Source organism: Homarus americanus, unplaced genomic scaffold, assembly GCF_018991925.1.
Source record: "Homarus americanus isolate GMGI-L3 unplaced genomic scaffold, GMGI_Hamer_2.0 scaffold20465, whole genome shotgun sequence".
NCBI lineage: Eukaryota > Metazoa > Arthropoda > Malacostraca > Decapoda > Nephropidae > Homarus > Homarus americanus.
The window spans coordinates 3,659,878-3,679,332 of record NW_024756914.1 but is presented as its reverse complement, the minus strand read 5'-3'; the positions used below and the strand labels follow the sequence as shown (position 1 = coordinate 3,679,332).

Genomic DNA, 19,455 nt, shown 5'->3' with positions numbered 1-19,455 from the left:
TTTTACCATCAAGTTTAATCATACAAAATACAGATTAACTCTAGCAGCAATAGCACCAGTTTTCAGATTGTACAATAACCACTTTGGTAATGGTGCAATTATGTCGTGGATGGATTGCAATCTTTGTTATGAATCAAATCTGATAATCTGAAATTGTATTTGGTATCTTAAATTACTTGCAATGTTTTGATAGTAGGACCCTGCAACAATCTAAATTTGGTACAATAATATTAAGTACTGTATTCAAATTCCCCTTAAAAATTACCCCAAGACAAATTCTAGGGCTATGACCATTTAATAATAATACAATTACTAATTTGGCACCAACACATTAATTTTGGGCACAATTAGTTCAAAAATAAAAAATAAGTCTAACTTCCTATTACTGATATCATATTTCTTCTCTTAAACTTTTCCCTTTGTATATTGGTACACTTACTACATCCACTCAAGCCCAATAAAGTGCCTACCTGTCACACAATGCATCATCCCATCCCCCTCCACATCTTCCCTTCTACATCATTACTCAACAATTAACATACTTTACCTTTTGTACTGTTCTCTAAATTTCACGATAGGTGACCTGTTTCCAATACCTGTACCTGTACCTTATTTCATTCTCACCCACAGCTTATAATATTGCTTCACCCATATCCTTAATGAATGGAAATACTTTTTTAAGTACAGTGTATTCATGTTCATCTTTAACCTTTTACATTGATTTTCCTGTATATATTGCAGTTTCTGGTATACGTACAGCATAGATATATCTACGAGTATTCATCAATGTTGTGAAGGTACTCTACCTAGCATCTATTTTTACCTTCGCACATGTTTTTTTCCTAATCTTAGCTTCTAAGTTACAATCCAAAACTTGTCTATTTCACTATGAAGCATAATGTACTCTGGTTCCATCCCTTTTCCTTCATTCATTATTTTATTAACTGTTTCTTAACACACTTCCTTTTTTTACTCGTATGTATTTCTTTTTGCATACTCTTTTCATTTTATTAAATCATACACACAGCAACAAATACTAATGTCTTTGTCAGATACCCTTTCCATTCCCTACCACCATCCACTCACCGCCCACCTACTGCAGGTGCTGTTACACCCATACACCTACATCAGCCCTCTACCAAACCTACCCAACCACAAAGCTCTTTGCTTCACTTCTCTCAGACCTTAAATAACTTTGCTAATATTGCAGTTACACCAGTACAGACTTCTAAGTGCACTACATCATTAAGTGTTCTAGTAAATAGCTCCTTTGAAATACAGTGGTCCCTCAATTAATGAACGGTCCAATTAACGAAATTTCGGTTAACGAATTGGCTCCCATAAGGATTTTCAGTTCGATTAACGAAAGCCTTACGAAAAACATGTTTTGTTGTGCGCATCAGCTGATCAGCCAGTTCTATGTTTACAGTTGTTTCCAGTGGAGTAAATATCAAGAAAGTTGGTCTCTTGAATATTTCTGCATTTTTTATATTAAAATTATTGGTCATTCTGAAATTTAGTTAACATATTGATAATATACAGTGCAGAAATTATGAAACACAAAGAAGGCATTAGAACCAATGCACTCTATAAAGAATATGGCATGTCATCATTGACTGCCCCTACAATCAGCCGTTTGATATGTAAACAAAGGTGCCGGGAATACAACATACACACCTCAAAGTAAGTTAAAATACAGTATTCTATTGCTTTTTATTTATTATTGCACAGTACTGTATTTAGTTCATATTTAATGTTTTGTTAATTCTATTACTGGTATACAGTAATTTGTATGTATACTTTTTCTGTGAGTTGGAACAGACGACTCTGTGGAACCAATTGTGTTCGTTAATCGAGGGACCACTGTATAGTAAACAACTTATTCACAAGTGATATTGCATGAATGGCTTATCATCATTGTTTCAGGGTCATACTATAATACAAAAAAATGCAGGTAAATACAATACTGATTTCACAAAGCAAATTTGAATTCACAGAAATGGTATTATGCAGGCCATACTTATATAATAAAAAAAGCAGCTGCTTTTTTGTGTTTGAAGTACTAAATAGCAGACTATGAAGAAGTCATTATTTCATTTTAAATACAACTCTTAGACTTAATGTCCTAGGTAAAGAGAACACAATAGTTTCTTGTACATCATGGAGAAATACAGAACACTGGTCCAGTAGCAAAGAATACACCTTTATTTTCAAGTAAAGCACAAACCCTAAGTACCATCTCAGTTCTAAGAAAAAAGTGTTTGCAGAAGAGAAATTAGGAGGAGCATCAGAGAAGCCAATGGCAATTCTTTTCAAAAATTTTATACCTATGCATAAAGGTTAACACCAAGAAGGAATAATTAAAACCACATTTTCAAAGGTCAAAAGATTTAAGAAATTTGAAAAAATAAACATTCCCATCCTATATTATTAGGCGTTGTGGAATAATTGTTTTCAGAAGAACAAATGTAAAGCTTTGGGGAAAATTCCTTTCCTCTATGGAAGGAAAAAAATGAGTCACAGTATAATTATGAACAATGTAATGTAGCAGCAAGTCATGTAACTACCTGACTCACATTACACTGACTGGGAGCAGGACCTTCTTCCTTCCCTTTCCAAGAATGAGTACTGTATGTTTTGGAAAGGGAAGAACATCCTATAATTCAAAGAGGCATGAAGGAAATCAATATCCAAAGCTTTTAAATGCATATAAGCAATGCTTGCATTATAAATTACAAAAACATAAATCACACACTGGTAAACCATTCACTTCAACAAATGCACACAAATTTTTTGAGGAGAGTTCGGTTCCTTAAAAGTCCAATTTACTTCTAACACTCTTTACTTGGTGAGAATCAAGAGTATCACAATGGAAAGGATGATTTTCAATGAATTATTAATATTCCAGAAGAAAATGAGTAACCTGTAACATGATAAATATACCTGGCTGTAAGTGTGGTGCAAGATATTTGGTCTAAAATTATATTAAAAGATATTTCTTGCATTTCTACCATAATTCACACATGATTTCATGCAACTTTACATTCCTACTCAACCAAGGTAAAAGCTTATACATACTGTATTTGCAATTTCTAAAACAGCTCATTAAGGGCACATTATACAGTACAGTATCAAACTTTTGAGGTGCCTGAACTCTCCCCAGTAAACACACCACCACAACCAACAAATCCTTTCAGCACTTTCCTTAGACTAGAGTAGACCCAACTGCCAAAAAAATGAAGAGGTTGAGGTTCTTAAGCAACAGCCAATTGCTTTGCTACCTTTGAATATATTTTTCAGGAGCATTCAACCTGACAAAGAAAATATCTAGGACTTTGAAAGTGAAGAATCACATATCTGGTAACTGCCAAATTATACATTACTCATATCACTTAGTGTACAAGTACCAGTACAAGGTGAGTATTTGAAACTTGGTAATATCCAATAAGCATAAAAAAAAATAAATAAATAAAGTAAAATTGTGGAACACGCATGCCTTCAATGGGGCAAAAAAATAAATCTACAGTATAGAACCTCTTCAGGTAATTCAAATATACCTGTAAAGAAGCCTGCAAAATTTCAATGCTATATTCTGGGTACATTTTGCTAACAACTTTGGGTGGGACGGACAGAGATATGGGAGCGAATCAAAATGCTTCCATGGCATGTGTACTTGAGGCATAAAAATACATCAATAAAAAAATTTCACAAATGATAAATGATAGCTAAAATCCATTTGTAATGAAAAGTATTGCAAGCTTTCTAAGATAAATATCCTTCATTATATGGATTACATATCAACCAACACCATTCTATTAAAGCACACAGAACAAAAAGTTGCTACCTATATATCTTGAGGTTTATCTGCATAGAGATAGACTTATACGTAGTAAATTACAGTCAATCTGGTTGTTTTCAGTATGCCTGGTACAGTACTGCTAAAAGCCACAACCTCTTCATACTTTCAGGCAAAATTTCTTGTGAGTAATGGGTACTAGGAGAAAAATAAAAAACAAATGGCAAACATCCAAAAATTAAACCTGTTCTTTGAACATATGTCTACTAAAATCATACTTCAATTTATTAAAATAGTACAATATACTATAAGAGAAGTTAGGCACTGTATGTACATGACCAGTGGACTGCTGTGTCAGTCTTACATTGTCTTGACAGTGCTGGGGGTGCAAACAGAGCATGTTGGATTCACGGATTTAGTCTAAAATTTAATAACTACAGTACTTCCCAAATTGTAATAATTACAACTTCATAAGGTTGAAAAAATTAAAGAAGCCACTAGAAATCTAACTTCTTCACAAAAAGAAACTAATATAAAGTAATTGAAACTAAAGGTCTTTTTTTCATCCTTACACTATTAAAGCTACAATCATCTGAAGAGGAAATGTAAGAATATATCATGGTTACAAAATGAATCAGGCACTATATTGTATCACCATTCTAATGATCAACAAGAATTGTAGCCAGCCTGGCCTATCAATATAAAATGCATTTCAATAAGATTAGTTAAAGTTTAGGCTTCATAGCTCATCAATTGTCGACAATCAACTTATCACTTAGTTCAATGTTATAAGCAATATAACAAATATTGTACTGTTGCTCACACCCACAAAATTCATGTAAAAACTTTGTCAACCTTAAATCTGTCCTGGCAAGGAAATAGATCTAATCAAAGGTACTGAATATTTACTGAAGTATGCCAACACTGAAGTGGCAAGAAAGCCACTCGACAATGCTGCACTGCCATACAAACTAGATATACAGTATACTGCACTCCAACGACACATGCATAAGGCAAGGAATTTCATGCTGATCCAAAAGCACAGTTAATGAATGATGTTCTGATACTTTATCTAGACCATGTATGATTGGCAGCTACTGCAAAGTTCAGTCAAAGATACTCCAGGAAAGATGTTGTAGAAAATAATTATTTCTGTCATTACCATCAATATGAAACATAGAAGTTATGTTACTATATTCCCAAACAGTTATCTTCTTAAATGTCAGGCATAAAATAAAGAGGCATGTATTATTAATCTGGATTAATGCTGTACATGACAAAACAGTTGCAGCTATAAAATAAGACAAACATACACATTGTGATTACAGAAGAGGAGTGTTTCCAAGACACTCTATATTACCGGGTAGACAAATTCAATAGAGCAATCTTACTGATGGTGTATTATCAGTAAGACTACAATATATCATCAGATTCATGTGAGATGGATCACTTGTATATCCAAGTTTACCATATAAAAGACCAGTCACCTAAAAATTACCAGAAATAATCTGATGGAACTCTTTACAATATAGTTTACAAGTTTTGAATGATATCAAATTTGTATTTTTTTTTTTACAATTATGTTCCATGAGTGTGAATGGTTCTGCACTTATAACAATAATCACAACTACTGTACTACTCTTAAAAGTGTTTCTTTAAATGCAGAGATTATGTGATTACTTAATGGTAAAAAAACATTTTCTTATGCAAAATAAACTATAATGTATTAAAATTTCAGAGTATTTCTTGAGTAACAGGTAATACAGTACAGTATTATGTTAAGTTACTAAAATGAAAAAGCTTCAAATAGTTTTTATATATTCTAAAGCTTATTCATAATTAATAACGTGTGTTTGTGTAATGTTTTGAAAGCACTGGCATTCTTTCTATTTACCCTTAATTACAGCACAGCTTCTCACCTCTGGAATTAATTGCTTTAAATGTAATTCAGATTTTACTTATTCATTAAACATATGTAGTTCTGTCATGTGATTAATAAACTTACAATTAATAAGTGAACCTAAAGAGGCACATTGTAAAATACTCTTAGTGTAAATTACGAATATAAATACAAAGTCTTATTTTATGTATTTAACACAACTAACTGTTAATACGCATCTGATGAAGCCCATACTGGATGTCATAATATACAGTATATCCATATTAAAAATAACACTTCTGTGAGCAGTGGCATGAACTTAAGTGTGAACTACTGGAGGGTACCAAGTTCCAAGGGCTTTCTGGATATGCAAGGTTCTCATTAATCAGCAAGTAACTGTTCAATTTGGAAAAAAAAGTACCATAGTAAATTTTTTATCACTAAATGTATGCATGAAAGACAGCTCTAAACCACAACTGTTTTACAAAATTATTAAAAATCAGTTAAGGCCAATAAATTTAATTCAAAATTTTCTGTCAGAATTAAGTAAAGGGTTGAGAGAAAATGTATGATACTGAATGAAGGGAGTCTCCTCTGCTTCCAGCTTACTTACAGCATAGAAGGCCATGGCATGCAAGGGGGAAAAGAGAAGAAAAAATCGAGAATGTGGGCCAATTTAGTAGTCATTCCAATGCATTACCAACCAGCTATTAATGAGAACCTGGGTATGTGGCATCTAAGAGTGTGATGACTGAATATAAATAATTCACCTCAAGCTCACTTTTTATCAATTGGTCAAGTACTTATGTTAACACAGCAGCAAAATTTCAATACTCATTTAACTAGAAACTTCCAGGACTTCAGACAGATAAATTCACAATTAAGATTGCTAACAACAAGCACAATTACAGTCTCCCTAAGTTAATTTGTCATGGGAAATTATTCAGTTTAACTTTTTGAGAGACAATTTATAAAATTTCATAAAATTCTTAATTCAGATATGCATGTTTGAGTATAGTGTATGATTCAATATGAAATTGTACAGACATGATGATACAGCAGTTTGTAATACAGGGTACTGTGTTCATAAGCTGAGAGTTTTTTATAAAGAGCAGATGGAAGGAAGCTTTGACACTTTGTGCATGTATTTGTGTGGACATGTATGTGTGTGTGTGTGTGTACACTCACTAAGAAAAATATTGTGCACCCTTGGCTCTGAAACCATCCGCAACAATCACTGCGACAGAAGCCGTGATGAGTGTTATCAGATTTCTTGGTCCGGTCTGTCATATAGTATAATCCCATAAAGGTGCAGAATAATCTTTTAGTGAGTGTACGTGTGTGTGCATGAGCATGTACAGTATAGAGAATAGAGGTGGTTGTAATGTGCAAGTGTGTTTCAGACTCCCATGTCTGGGTGTTCATGGGGTATTCTACTACATTCCGACACTCTTGCATTTTCATATTTTCATAAGCGTAAAATTGAGGTCAAATCCAGAAATGAATTAACCTGTCCAGGGAAGTTTACATAGTTTCAACAATATTCTTGGTGCAAGTTATAGCTTAAATATAATAAATGTATAAATATACACTATTTACTAAATTAATAGAAACTTTCTCATAACAATTTATTAAAAACTAAGACTTTTATTCACTAGTACAACTTTTATATTCTATCTACAGTTCCTGACTATAAGTTACTCCTCTATAATTACTGGTGACATGTTAAAGCCTCTCCAGTTCAAATTCTCCTCATAGAAACTTAATGATTGTGGTCTTTATATTAATATATATATTTATTCATATGTATAGCTGATGCTCCTATTTTTAATGCATAGGTATTGAGTGAAACAAGACAGTTCAATGCAGATTCACACACTAAACATCACTAAAGTTTATCTTCCCAACACTATCAGACACACTGCCCTCCCTGTCCCCAGAGATACTGTACTAACTTTTCCTCACCCCATATCACCATCCTGTTCTTCTTCTTCTTCTTCAGCTTTGTCCTTAGCTCGCTCAACAACTACTGGCTGATCCTGAAGAGTTAAGCCTTCTAACTTTGACAAGACATCGTCACACTCATTAACTGGTCCTGTAAAACGTAAAAAGGCAAACCCACTGCGACCACGCCATGTTATGTCAACTGGCTGAACCTCACGATTCTGGAGGGCTTCCTTAAGCTCTCGCACTCTGAAATTATGAATCATGTAAATGGTTGCAATGCCAACAAACTCATATAAAATGAGGTGTAATAAATAGACATCTTAAAGCAAGTTTGCAGCTTAATGCAAACAAATTATCTTCCAATGACAGTGATCTACACATTCTCAACAAAATTACTATAGAGCTTGGATGAAAGTTTCTGTAAAAGTAAGACTTCCGGTTACTATGATATCCACAAACACAACGTTGTTGAGATAATCTATTACACATATCCATATACTTCAATATTCTCTTCCTACTTACAACAAAAGTTTTATCAATGTAAAGTTTTATGCAACAATTAAAGCAGAATGGTATGTATAGGTAATCTTCCTTTATCCTTTTGGTTGATTTTCAGTAACTGTCAGTACCATAAACATCTTGTCGCTTGAGAAATGTGCACACTGCGTTTCATTTTAATTAAATACACATTTGTGTCAAACTTCAGCCAAATTACTCTACAGTTTATGATGCTATGAAGTGGACACAATATACAGGACAAAGAGAAAGCAATGACATTATGTTCCTCTGATTTCAAGAATCATAAAAGTTTTTGTAGAGAATGAAGTTTACCTAAAAATATATCAGTAAAAATGTATTTATTGAGACAAAGGAAAGGACAAAAATGTATGTTTTATTAAAAGAAAACAAGAAAAAATAGTCTTGAAAAAAAACCCACCAATTTGAAACAGTAAAGAATTTGCAATAAAACAATATCATTAAGGGAAATAATGGAGTCTACTAGGTATCCTTGTAAATTACCCTACTACTAAAGGCAATATCATTAAAAAATAGTGTGAACATCAACCATGCAGGTGAGTTTGCCTCTTGAAAAGCTCTCACATAAAAAGGTGACTCAGTCAGAATATAAAAAATAATTACAAATACACATTACATACATCTAAAAAGACATTAATCTCAATTCACTCACCTGCAAGCAGGAGGAACTTTTCCAAGAAACACAGCAAAAGTAATAGGAAGACGGGGTTTTCTAGGTACCTGTGGCTTGCGAGGAGCAACACGCTCTTCAGCTTCATCATCCTCACAGTAATACTGGGGCGAGATACAATAAAATCCTCAGTTAAAACAATACACTGTACAATCTAAAAGGCATTTATTACCAACCTCAAAAGTACATTTAAAATACATTAGGTTCCAAATTTTATAGGCAGCCTACCGTCTACTGAAACTACTCTGTGAGCATTGTATGGTTCCTGTTCTGCAATTCATACAATTTTCACTAGTTAACACTTTTATTTATCAAACTAGAAGTAATATTTTATTTTTAAAACGATATCAAGCTTGAATTTTAATAAAACGATCATTCTATTCCCGTAAAATAGAAATGCATTCGATCTATCACATTAACGGATGTTGGACAATCTTCATTTGTCATCTACTACAAATTAAATTGGGTGATTTAGAGTACTAAACTTAAAGCTTTTGATGACTTTGTAACCTAAAACTCCTACTTACTGATATTTCATGAAAATCTAATTCTACAACCTTACCCCATCTCTGCCATCTTCATCATTTTCTTTGCCCACAACCTTATCTTTTGCTCGCTCCACTACCACTGGTTGGTCTAGCAGGGTTAATCCATCAAGCTTCTCTAGAACATTATCACAGTCTTCAGTAGGGCCTGTGAAACGCAAGAAAGCAAACCCATTGCGGCCCCGCCATGTGATGTCAATTGGTCTGACACTACGATCCTGCAGTGCATCTTTAAGTTCACGTACTCTGGAATCAAATATTTAACCATCAATATCTTTGTACAATTAATCTAATATACAGTTTACCCTTGCCATTTGCGGGTTTACAGTTTGTGGCTTCGACTATTTGCAGTACATACCCCCTACAAAAATTTTTTTTAATAATAATAATAAAAGATATACTTGTACGTATATACTGTACAGTACAGTATTCAGTATATTAGTTAAGAGATAAAAAGATAGTACAATAGTATATTACATAAACAGCTCCTTCACTTTTCATAATCATCCTCTGGGTGACACTATTATATCAATAAATAAATAAATACGTAAATAAATAAAAGACAGGCGGATGCCGGGGCTTGCTGACTGGTCAGCTGTTCCCTTATGCAAAACTCTATACTTCATCTAGAGCAGGGTGGTATTTTTTTATGAAAATTTATTATATTACAATAATATTTCATTAACCCATTATCAAATGAACCTAAATAATATGGGAATTATGGTGAAATTGCATACTGTCATTGTAAAGGCAGTTGGAAATTTCTATTGGGTCTAGCTCAGCCACCTGTCATACAGTCACACACAATTCCCTTTTCACTTATTTTTTTCTTATTTTATACTTACTGTACAGTATATTGTATGATTTCATTGTTCTATCTGATAATGCTTTTCACCATTGTACGTGTATGTAAAGAAAACATACAGAAATACCAAACTGTATTCGGTTGTGTTTATGGGTGACTCAAGCATCTCAAACAATGTTCTTGTACAAACTGTTTTAGTACAACTATATAGTATAGTACAGACAGTATGGACAGTACAGTATATTGTTGCAAGATATTTCATTGTTTTATTAAGGGTTTTTAACAAAGTATGTGTATTTAAAGAAAAATATACTGAAATATCATATTTGGCTGTGTTTATGGGTGACACAAGTGTCACAAACATACACTACTTTGACTGCTAATACTATTCACAGATTGTGACTTCGCGAGGGTTCATGGAACCTTACGCCAGCGAACAACAAGGGTTAACTGTATATAAAATTTATACCACATTGTAGGTTACTTAAAATTAATTATTCACTTTTGTATGTAAATATCTATAGTGGACCTTTAATAAAGAACATGGTTCAGCATGAGGAATTGTTCTCCATCAAAGTGAATTATGTTCAATAAAATTAAGAATGCGTTCTTTAACACCCAGAATTCGTGTATACCCGACATAACTTCTACAGCTCACATAAACAGTCTTTATCCCTCCAAAGCCCCCAATACATATAGACACAACCTTATACAGGGTACATGTACTGTATTTCTATACCGTACATGTATTTTTTCTTAAAAAATTCAACATCCATTTTCTAGTTACTGACATAATAAATCATGTTCAGTTTAAACCTACCTGCATGCTGGAGGAACTTTGCCAAGGAACACAGCATATGTCACAGGAAGGCGAGGTTTTCTGGGACGTTGAGACTTCATACCTCCCATCTGTTCCTGGTTTTCATCATCTAGGTCAGCAGAGCCCAGACGATCATGTTCATGGGTTGCCTCTACAGTCCTCCTTACAATTCGATTCTTCTTGCTCACATTAATTGTGACCTTAGTTGGATACTATATGTGAATAAACAATCTAATTATCAGATCACAGCAAGTCATATATAAGATATTTAATACACCATACTGTATGTCTCTTCTATGTCCCACAAGCTAAGTGTGGCATCCATCTAGGTAATCAAAGATAGCTCAGAGTGCATGCCTGACCTGACAGATTAATGATCTCATCACTAATATTGGTGAATAACATGGTTACATTCTTTTTTATTACTATGCATATGTAAAAATTTTCATTATACTCTTACAAATAGTTCCTGTGAAAAAGAAAAGCAGAGGTACAATTAAATGGCAGAAGTAGTGACAATGATATTTTATCCTAATGTCTAACTCAAAGGAGAAAATGTTAGCTGGTCTATTCATTCATGCTGCCTAAATCCTTATTTTCTAAGTGACTATAATAAAAAAATAAATAAAACCTGTGGAAACTTTTGGAGAAAATTTTCTCACCTGAATATTTTTTTGTCCTTTACCGTCTTCACCTTCAGATATATATCTGCCTCTTGCTCGACCAGCTCCTCTGCCTCTGCCAGCAACACGTGCTCCACGAACTCCTCGGTTACCACCACGTCCACGACCACTGGCTCTCAGTTCTTCAACAGAGGGTAGATCAGCTCCTTCTGCTAAAGTAACATCCTTCCCCTCACTGAAAAAGGAAAATTAAAATCATAAAATAAAAACAAATAAAACAAGTAAAAACTAAAGTGTTAAAGACATGTAAATAACTCTGATCTTAATCATAACTTGTCAGTCAGTCTGATGCCAACTTTGGTTTGATTATCTCCAAATTGTAACACTGACAATGATTAAAAAATAATTAAACAAATAAATAAAATTCTGTATTTTTCAGCCCATAAGAGACACCTTTTCCCTTAAAAAGTCCTTTAAATCACCCTGCATCTTATCGACCAAAGATCAAGTTTAAGGTAGGAAGTTCTCTTCCAAACATATGTAATGAAACCACAAAAGTTGTGGAAAAATCATTACAATACTGTACTCCAATGTGTCTTAGAAACAAAGAAAATATAATATAAAAATAAAAAATAAAGAGCATGGGTGTGTGTGTAGTGAACGTCTGTGTGGAGTCAGTGGGCTGTATCTGCGCCATCGACTCGCCATCCACACTCCCTCCCCCAATGAGACGTCTCGGCATTCACACAGGGCAGCAGACACAAGTCTGAGGTGACTGCTCACCACCTGATCCATGCCTCACAATTTCATTCTTTCCAGACAAATTTTTGCTCTTATTAACTCCTTTGTAATGTTAAAAAATATAATAATGAAATTCTACAAGAAAAAGACATTAAACTTCTATAAAATAAGACATGTATTAATTTTATTTTATTTTTTTTAAATATCTCCTACATACTCGTGTTCCTGGTCACGCAGAACCCTCAGAATGGGGACCTGTCGAAATTTCTCTGGAGAGAGAAGATGCCAGTAGATTCCTTCTGGCTTTGGTAGACTGTGGTTCACTTGGATGACTTCAGACGGGGTGACAATGAAATCAACAGGAACATCATGGGGACCAAAGAGACGGCTAGGTAGTTCATCAAAGACCTAAGGAATAGGAAATATATAATAAATTAACAGAAAAGTTTCTCTCTCCTTTATCTTTGCTCCTTTCACAATTTGGTGTGAGATGAATCAAAGGATAGATAATCTCAAAAAGGGAGTAAATACTATACTAGGGGAAAGATATATATTAGATGAAGAAAGTGGCAGTAAAAGGCTTGGGCATTAAATAGAATAATAACTGTAAAAGCACAGAACTGTTTATATCCTCCACTTCCGAATGTAGTATAAAGTACAGGGTACATGGATCCTTTTTTAACCTCAACACTAATTCACAGTATTTCATATTAATTCACTTTGTATTCTAAATTTAGTCATTACTTGTAATTCTTATATTTTCATTAACATCACTTATCCAAACTCCATCTAGAACAGTGGTTCTTAACCTTTTTTGAGTCACGGACCCCTTTGAGAATCTGGTGAAAGCTATGGACCCCCTCCCTAGAAAAATACAAATAAGCACAACTTTGCATGCAATGAATATACTTTATTTCATTGAAAATTCATTGCCTCATACAGTGTATGACATACACAAAGTATGAATAAAGTAAACAATCTTAACAAAGAATTATGTTTCACACTTTTTTATGCAAAAATTCATGGCCACTCCAGACAAAAATGAAATACAATCATCTTGTGCAAATTAAACAAAACAAAATTTTAATTCTGCTCAAAAAATCATTTCAATGAGAAGGTTGTTGTTTGGCTTGAATAAGAAGATGAAACTGTGGAGTGGTCTTTGACAAGGTAACACGCATGTCATCTTTGACATCCAATCGATTTCGACTTTATGTTTTGATAGAAACAAGTGCTGAAAACCCTGACTCACAAAGGTATGTAGTAGCAAACGGAATCAGAGCACTCAGAGCTCGCTTTACCAGACAAGGGTAGGCTTGTGTCAACGCACACCAGAATTCTCCAAGGCTCTTCAAGTTGAATTCATTTCGAAACTTTTCCTTTTTCTTCAGGTCAATGAGGTCATCTTTGGCAAGGTCTTCATCACTGATACAGTCTAAGTCGGCAAGGAAAGGATTACGAATCCACGTTTCAACTTTAAGGTCACTTGAGCAGAAGTAACCTTTGAAAGAGTTCTGCAGAGTATCCAGATGTCTGCAGAATTCTGCCTGCAGAGAAATTGACAGGGCCTTGTCACTCTCGATTCCATCCTGCAGAAGCACTTCCTCTAACATTGGAAAGTTTGCATAGTTGTCTGCCTCCAACCTCCTCTTTCACAGTGGCAGCTTGGCCAGAAAAGCTTGCAGTCTTTCAGCAGCATCCATAATGGTGACTCCAGGGCCCTGAATCGCAAGATACACCTCATTCATATGGCCAAAATATCCGCCAAGTAGGCTAAGTCATGAATGAACTCCTCACTGTCAAACTGTACTGAGAGTGGGCTTTCTTTTTCTCTCAAAAAAAGTGAAACTTCTGCTCGAAGTTCAATCAAGCGCTTCAAGATTTGTCCTCTGGAAGGCCAGCGAACTTCTGTGTGGTAGAGAAGAACTTCATATTCTGCTCCCATTTCTTGACAAAACCTCTTGAAAACGCGATGGTCCACAGCCCTGGCTCTGATGAAGTTGACGACTTTCATGCCAGTAGACAAGACTTCTTTCAGAATTGCTGGCAGAGTCTTTGAGGCCAATACATGCCGATGTAGAAAACAATGGGTCACGATGACCTGAGGAGATTCTTTCTTCACTAAAGCAGCAAAACCAGATGTGTTGTCAAGCATCGCAGGTGCTCCATTTGTGCACAGAGTACCAAGATTTTTCTTCCAGTCGAAGTTTTGCTTGGCAAAGAAACTATTCACCATTTCTAAGATGTCAATGGCCTTTGTAGTTTCCAAAAGGGGCTCACAAAATAGGAATTCTTCTTTGATGGCATCAGCATGCATATAACGGACGAAAACCAGGAGCTGGCTGCACTGAGAGACGTCAGTAGTTTCATCCAGTTGCATGCTGAACGGAAAACATTCAGTGAATATGAATGTTAAATTTTTATCTGACCTTCACGGACCCCCTGAAGCCCATCTATGGACCCCTTGGGGGTCCATGGACCCCAGGTTAAGAACCCCTGATCTAGAACATCTCACTGTCTAAGTTATTCACAGGACAGTACTGTACCATACATTACAATTTATCATTAAAAAATAAATAAAATGACAAATACCATTTTTATAAAAACTCTCACTGCTTTTTCTTTAAGTATCCTGAACCTAGAGCGGCAGAAGGATAAGAACTTCAGGAACATTAAGTTTAAAACCAAACCTGACAATCATGAACAGTTGTGACAATAGGAGTGGAGTCATCAACTGCTCGCACCGTCCTCATCATGGCATACTCTAGGTCAGCAAATCCTTCCCCTTTACCAATTCTTCTTCCTAAAACAAATACCAAAATAAAGTTTAAATGTTGACTTCATGTATAAATAAAAAAATTACCTGTATATACATATTCTAGTCAAGTTAGCTTACAATTTATAATTAGAACTGCATACAATACTGTACATAAAAAAAACATAATTTTCATTATTATAGCTTTACAATGTTACAGAACAGTGCTGTATGTCATTACCTTATCCATGGAAACTCAAAAAAACCTACAGTATAGAGAACATAATTTATGACTGTGTATGGATTTCTCACACTATTTTCTCAGGTGATCATAATCTTACTAAGAATATTTTTCTTATAAAAATCACAAGTGAGTTTTTCTAAGACTGGGCACTTTGGAAAAATTCTGCATCAAAATTGCAGTCCTCTAAAATATGCAGAATAATCTGTGTTTCTTGATTTATAAACTTCTTTTGTTTTAGGGTTGTCAGATGTAGTAACTGTCTGACTGTGTGTTCCAGAAACCTTCTTTTTGTTAGTTTCTACTCATCTCAAACACTTCTTTTTAAATCATTCGATTTAAAGCCAAGGTTTCCAGTTGGCCAAGTCACCTCCATGGTTCCTAGTTAACCAAGTTACCTCAATGTTTTATCTACATACTTTGCTAATCATTAGAAAAAGGTCCTATGTCCAAGACTGTTTCTATTACAGGTTGGGTATCCCTTATCCATAATTCCCAAGTCCGAAATGCTCTGAAATCCGAAAGTCTATTTCATTGCATTTATGATAGATAAGACATTGAATATGGCAAATATCATAATTTTTACTCGGGTAAGTCTATGCTGTATGTGTAATGAATAAAGGTAAGACACAGGCTACTTAGTGCCTCAGAGTCAGGCGTCATGACGATGCCAAACAGTTGGTAAGTGATTGCTTAACCTTCTGGGTCTTTAGTGTACAATCAACGACAAAAGTCGTGTCGTGGTTTTGTCTGAAGATTAAATATAACCCATGAAACATTATAAGAGCCCTACCACAAGGCAGAGCGCACCAAAATATTAGCCCTTCGGCATATGTTTTCACCAAATTTCACGACACGACTTTTGTCGTTCATTGTAGTACATCTTATCATATATTTTATACCCAAAATGATTAAATTATATTTCATAAAACTACCTGCAAAATACTGTATATGTAATGAATCCACATGCTCATATGCTGTAAATTAAATATAAATTAATTTTGTGCATAGACTTGGGCCCCATCCCTGCTGGGTGAGCTACCCATTATACAGGTTCTGTGTACTACAGGATACTGTATAGGTATTCCAAAATCCAAAAATATCCCAATTCTGAGACCCTCGTGGCCCCAAGAATTTTGGATGGATACCCAACCTGTACTGTACTGATCATCCTCATAACTCCACAACCCTTTCTCCTAACTTCATGTTTTGTTTTTGGTGATAATCATACACTATTTAATTTCCTTTTCTTGCATTCTCACAAATTCTTCGCTCACAGCTGTTGCTTATTCAGCACTTCAATTCAGGTTATCATTTTCTCAGACTGCCACATTATTTCACATTATCCCATCATCCTAGGCAAGTATAAAGCAGCCTGGCAGTTACAACACACCGTATTCTCCTCTTTACATTAATACTGTGCACTATCACACCAATATACACAATAAACTAGGGCAAGAAAACACATCCTTATCCTGTACCATTAAACCAGCCTCTACTCAATAAATATACTTATTCAGTAATGCATGCCTCTGAATTTTCCCTTAACATTCTACTTTTCAAGAAAACAAACATATGTGCTGGGTGTTTTTTAATTTCATAATTCTATACCTATCTTCAAAATGATAAATTACTGATAATCTAAATTACTTACAGTATTAGATGTAAATTCCTCAATATTATTTCTATAATACTGTATTATGTATACAGTAATAGACATTAGAGTGTACAGTACTGGTAATTAATTAATTAATATTAAATTTACAGCATACTTAAAAAAAGATGAATATAAAAATATCAAGGTGCTTTTATGAACAAGAGAAATTACTCACACAAATATTCTCGCATCTTACCTGTTCGTGACACTGCCACCGAGCCAATAACAATAAGATCGACGCTAATGCCCATGTCAAGACCCACTGGCTTAGAGTGTTTCTTCATGCCTTCTGTCTGTGCCATTACTCTAAGATTCTCTTTATTTTCAGAGGCGTGGCCTTCCATTCGGTTAAACAGACCACTACGCAGACGTGGAGTTGGGACAAGCAGTACTTTACCCGCCTTGAAGTGATAATAAAAGTCATTATTATCATTTAGCTTAAAACCTAGGTTAGTGAACAATAAATCTTCTTGAATATTTGAATACAGTACTTAAATTTTCTTCATACTGTACAGTATAAGCCTATTTTATGCAATGATACAGGCTGGACTGATTTTTAACATGCAGTAATTAGTGAATTACTCCTATCACCTTGGCAGGATGCTACAGTAATGTAGTAACAGGCTGTGCAGATTAGCAGTGCCTAATATGCTCGGGTAAGTGATTTTTTATGTCCATGTACCCGGAACTTGCCAGGCAGACAAGCTAATACCCTGTACTTCAAGATGATTACCTCGACGGAAATTTGTCAGGCGCTGTGTAACTCCACCTCCCCATACATGTTTAACCAGGGACGTCATCAGTGTACCAGGATGAGTGACCTACTGTATATCAGGTGCAGGTAGTCTACTTCTGCATTAAGCCACCAACCCACCCCTAGTCAAACAGTCAACTTGTCAACATTTCAATGGAACCACCAAGTTGAGAGGCTGTAGAAGTGAGGTGATAGGATTTATAACCTTATATGACAAATATTAGCATCACTGACACCAGATTATAGGCAGAGGGAGGGTGAATGGCAGTTAGGGTAGGTGTTCACAGGTGCTGCCTCCAACTCCCTTAACCCCCTACAAATGTGAGGTGAGGTAAGGTGACAGGAGTTATGACATCACATGGCAAGGGTTACTGTCACTGACACCATTTAGACAGACACAAATGATCTGTGAGTTGATACACACAATAAATTTGAATGTTTTAAGATGTTTATTTAACTTTTCCCATAAAAAAAAGTCTGGGGAAGCAAATTACCTCCAAAAATTTGTTAGGGTAAGTAAAAAAAAAAGATATCCGGACAAGTAATTATAAAAGTATATGTTCCACATAATCTACACAGCCTGCATAGTTCACTGAAGGATTATTCCACCATCAATAAGTTCACCCAATAGTGTACAGTACTGAGTTAATTTTGTTGTTGCATGTGGGAGGGAAGAGCTTTCACCTTGCAAGTGAATAGTCACGAGTTTGATTCCCAATCGAAAATTAAATAAATCTTTAAAAACAATTTCCAAAATTTAATGAAAATATTAAATAACATAAACCATATAGAAAAAAGTAAATACAAAAAGTCAGGATTATTTAAAATTCTGTAGAGTAACAAGTGTGGAAAAATTTGTCAGGACCCAGATATGCTTCATAAAAATGTATAAAACAATGATTTTTATTTCATTTTCTGCCTTGACAAGGAAAGGAAGCTGGTGGTTTGTTTAATCGCCTTGTTGTTCCTCACGAGCTTGTCCTTCATTATCCAGGTTTAATTTTTATCTTACAAAAATTCACTTACCTCTAAAGTTAAGAACCTCACTTCTTCCTGAGGTTTGTCAGGGTTCACCTTGATGGTCTGGGCAGAGGTGAAGCACTGGAGGTTACATACTCGCTGACCTGCCTCACCAGCACCCTGCAAGTCCACTATATCATTAAACTAAGGCTTATTTAAGTAGATTTTACTACAAACCAAAGAAAAACAAAAAACTTACTGGAACCTGACGGCCATAAAACAAAACTACAGGTTTATGTCAATGGTCCAAAGTTGAATCTAAAACAGCACCAATCATCATAACTTCAAATGATATATGCCAGCACAATTAATGATGAACTGGCCTGTATTACGTAGCATTATATTAAACAAAACAAAATAATAATTAAGGAATTCTAAAATATTTAATATTTCACTGTTCAGGTTAAGATATAAAAATATCTTGTATGTCCACATGATTTTGATTAAGATAAGGTGAATACTAATACTCATGAAAATTACACAAAGGGCCATCAAACTATATCAGAAGTTTGTCTTTTTGGAAGTAAAGATTTAACTCATACCATTAGTTTCTGCTCAGAATAATTCTCTTATGCCAATGCTTTTCAAACCTACTTACATGTACAAACACACACAAAAAACTATCTGTTCACCGAACCAAAACCGCTGTACTTTGTGTTCATTTC

At 34.7% G+C, this 19,455-nt stretch overlaps 1 protein-coding gene across 2 annotated transcripts in view; it reads right to left on the bottom strand.

Moving 5' to 3' along the window:
• Positions 1-19,455, bottom strand: part of LOC121857183 (methenyltetrahydrofolate synthase domain-containing protein-like) — a 31,468-nt gene continuing 12,013 nt past the window's right edge. The window contains exons 4-12 of one of the 2 annotated variants that reach the window (XM_042353118.1): positions 18,797-18,910; positions 17,213-17,417; positions 15,054-15,166; positions 12,581-12,771; positions 11,662-11,857; positions 11,000-11,211; positions 9,392-9,620; positions 8,812-8,933; positions 1-7,868 (exon numbers count right to left, since the gene is read on the bottom strand). In XM_042353118.1, the coding sequence (XP_042209052.1) occupies positions 7,637-7,868; positions 8,812-8,933; positions 9,392-9,620; positions 11,000-11,211; positions 11,662-11,857; positions 12,581-12,771; positions 15,054-15,166; positions 17,213-17,417; positions 18,797-18,910 (1,614 nt within the window). In that variant the 3' untranslated portion in view covers positions 1-7,636. The remainder of the gene's footprint in view (positions 7,869-8,811; positions 8,934-9,391; positions 9,621-10,999; positions 11,212-11,661; positions 11,858-12,580; positions 12,772-15,053; positions 15,167-17,212; positions 17,418-18,796; positions 18,911-19,455) is intronic. The other variant, XM_042353119.1, reaches the window with a different exon arrangement.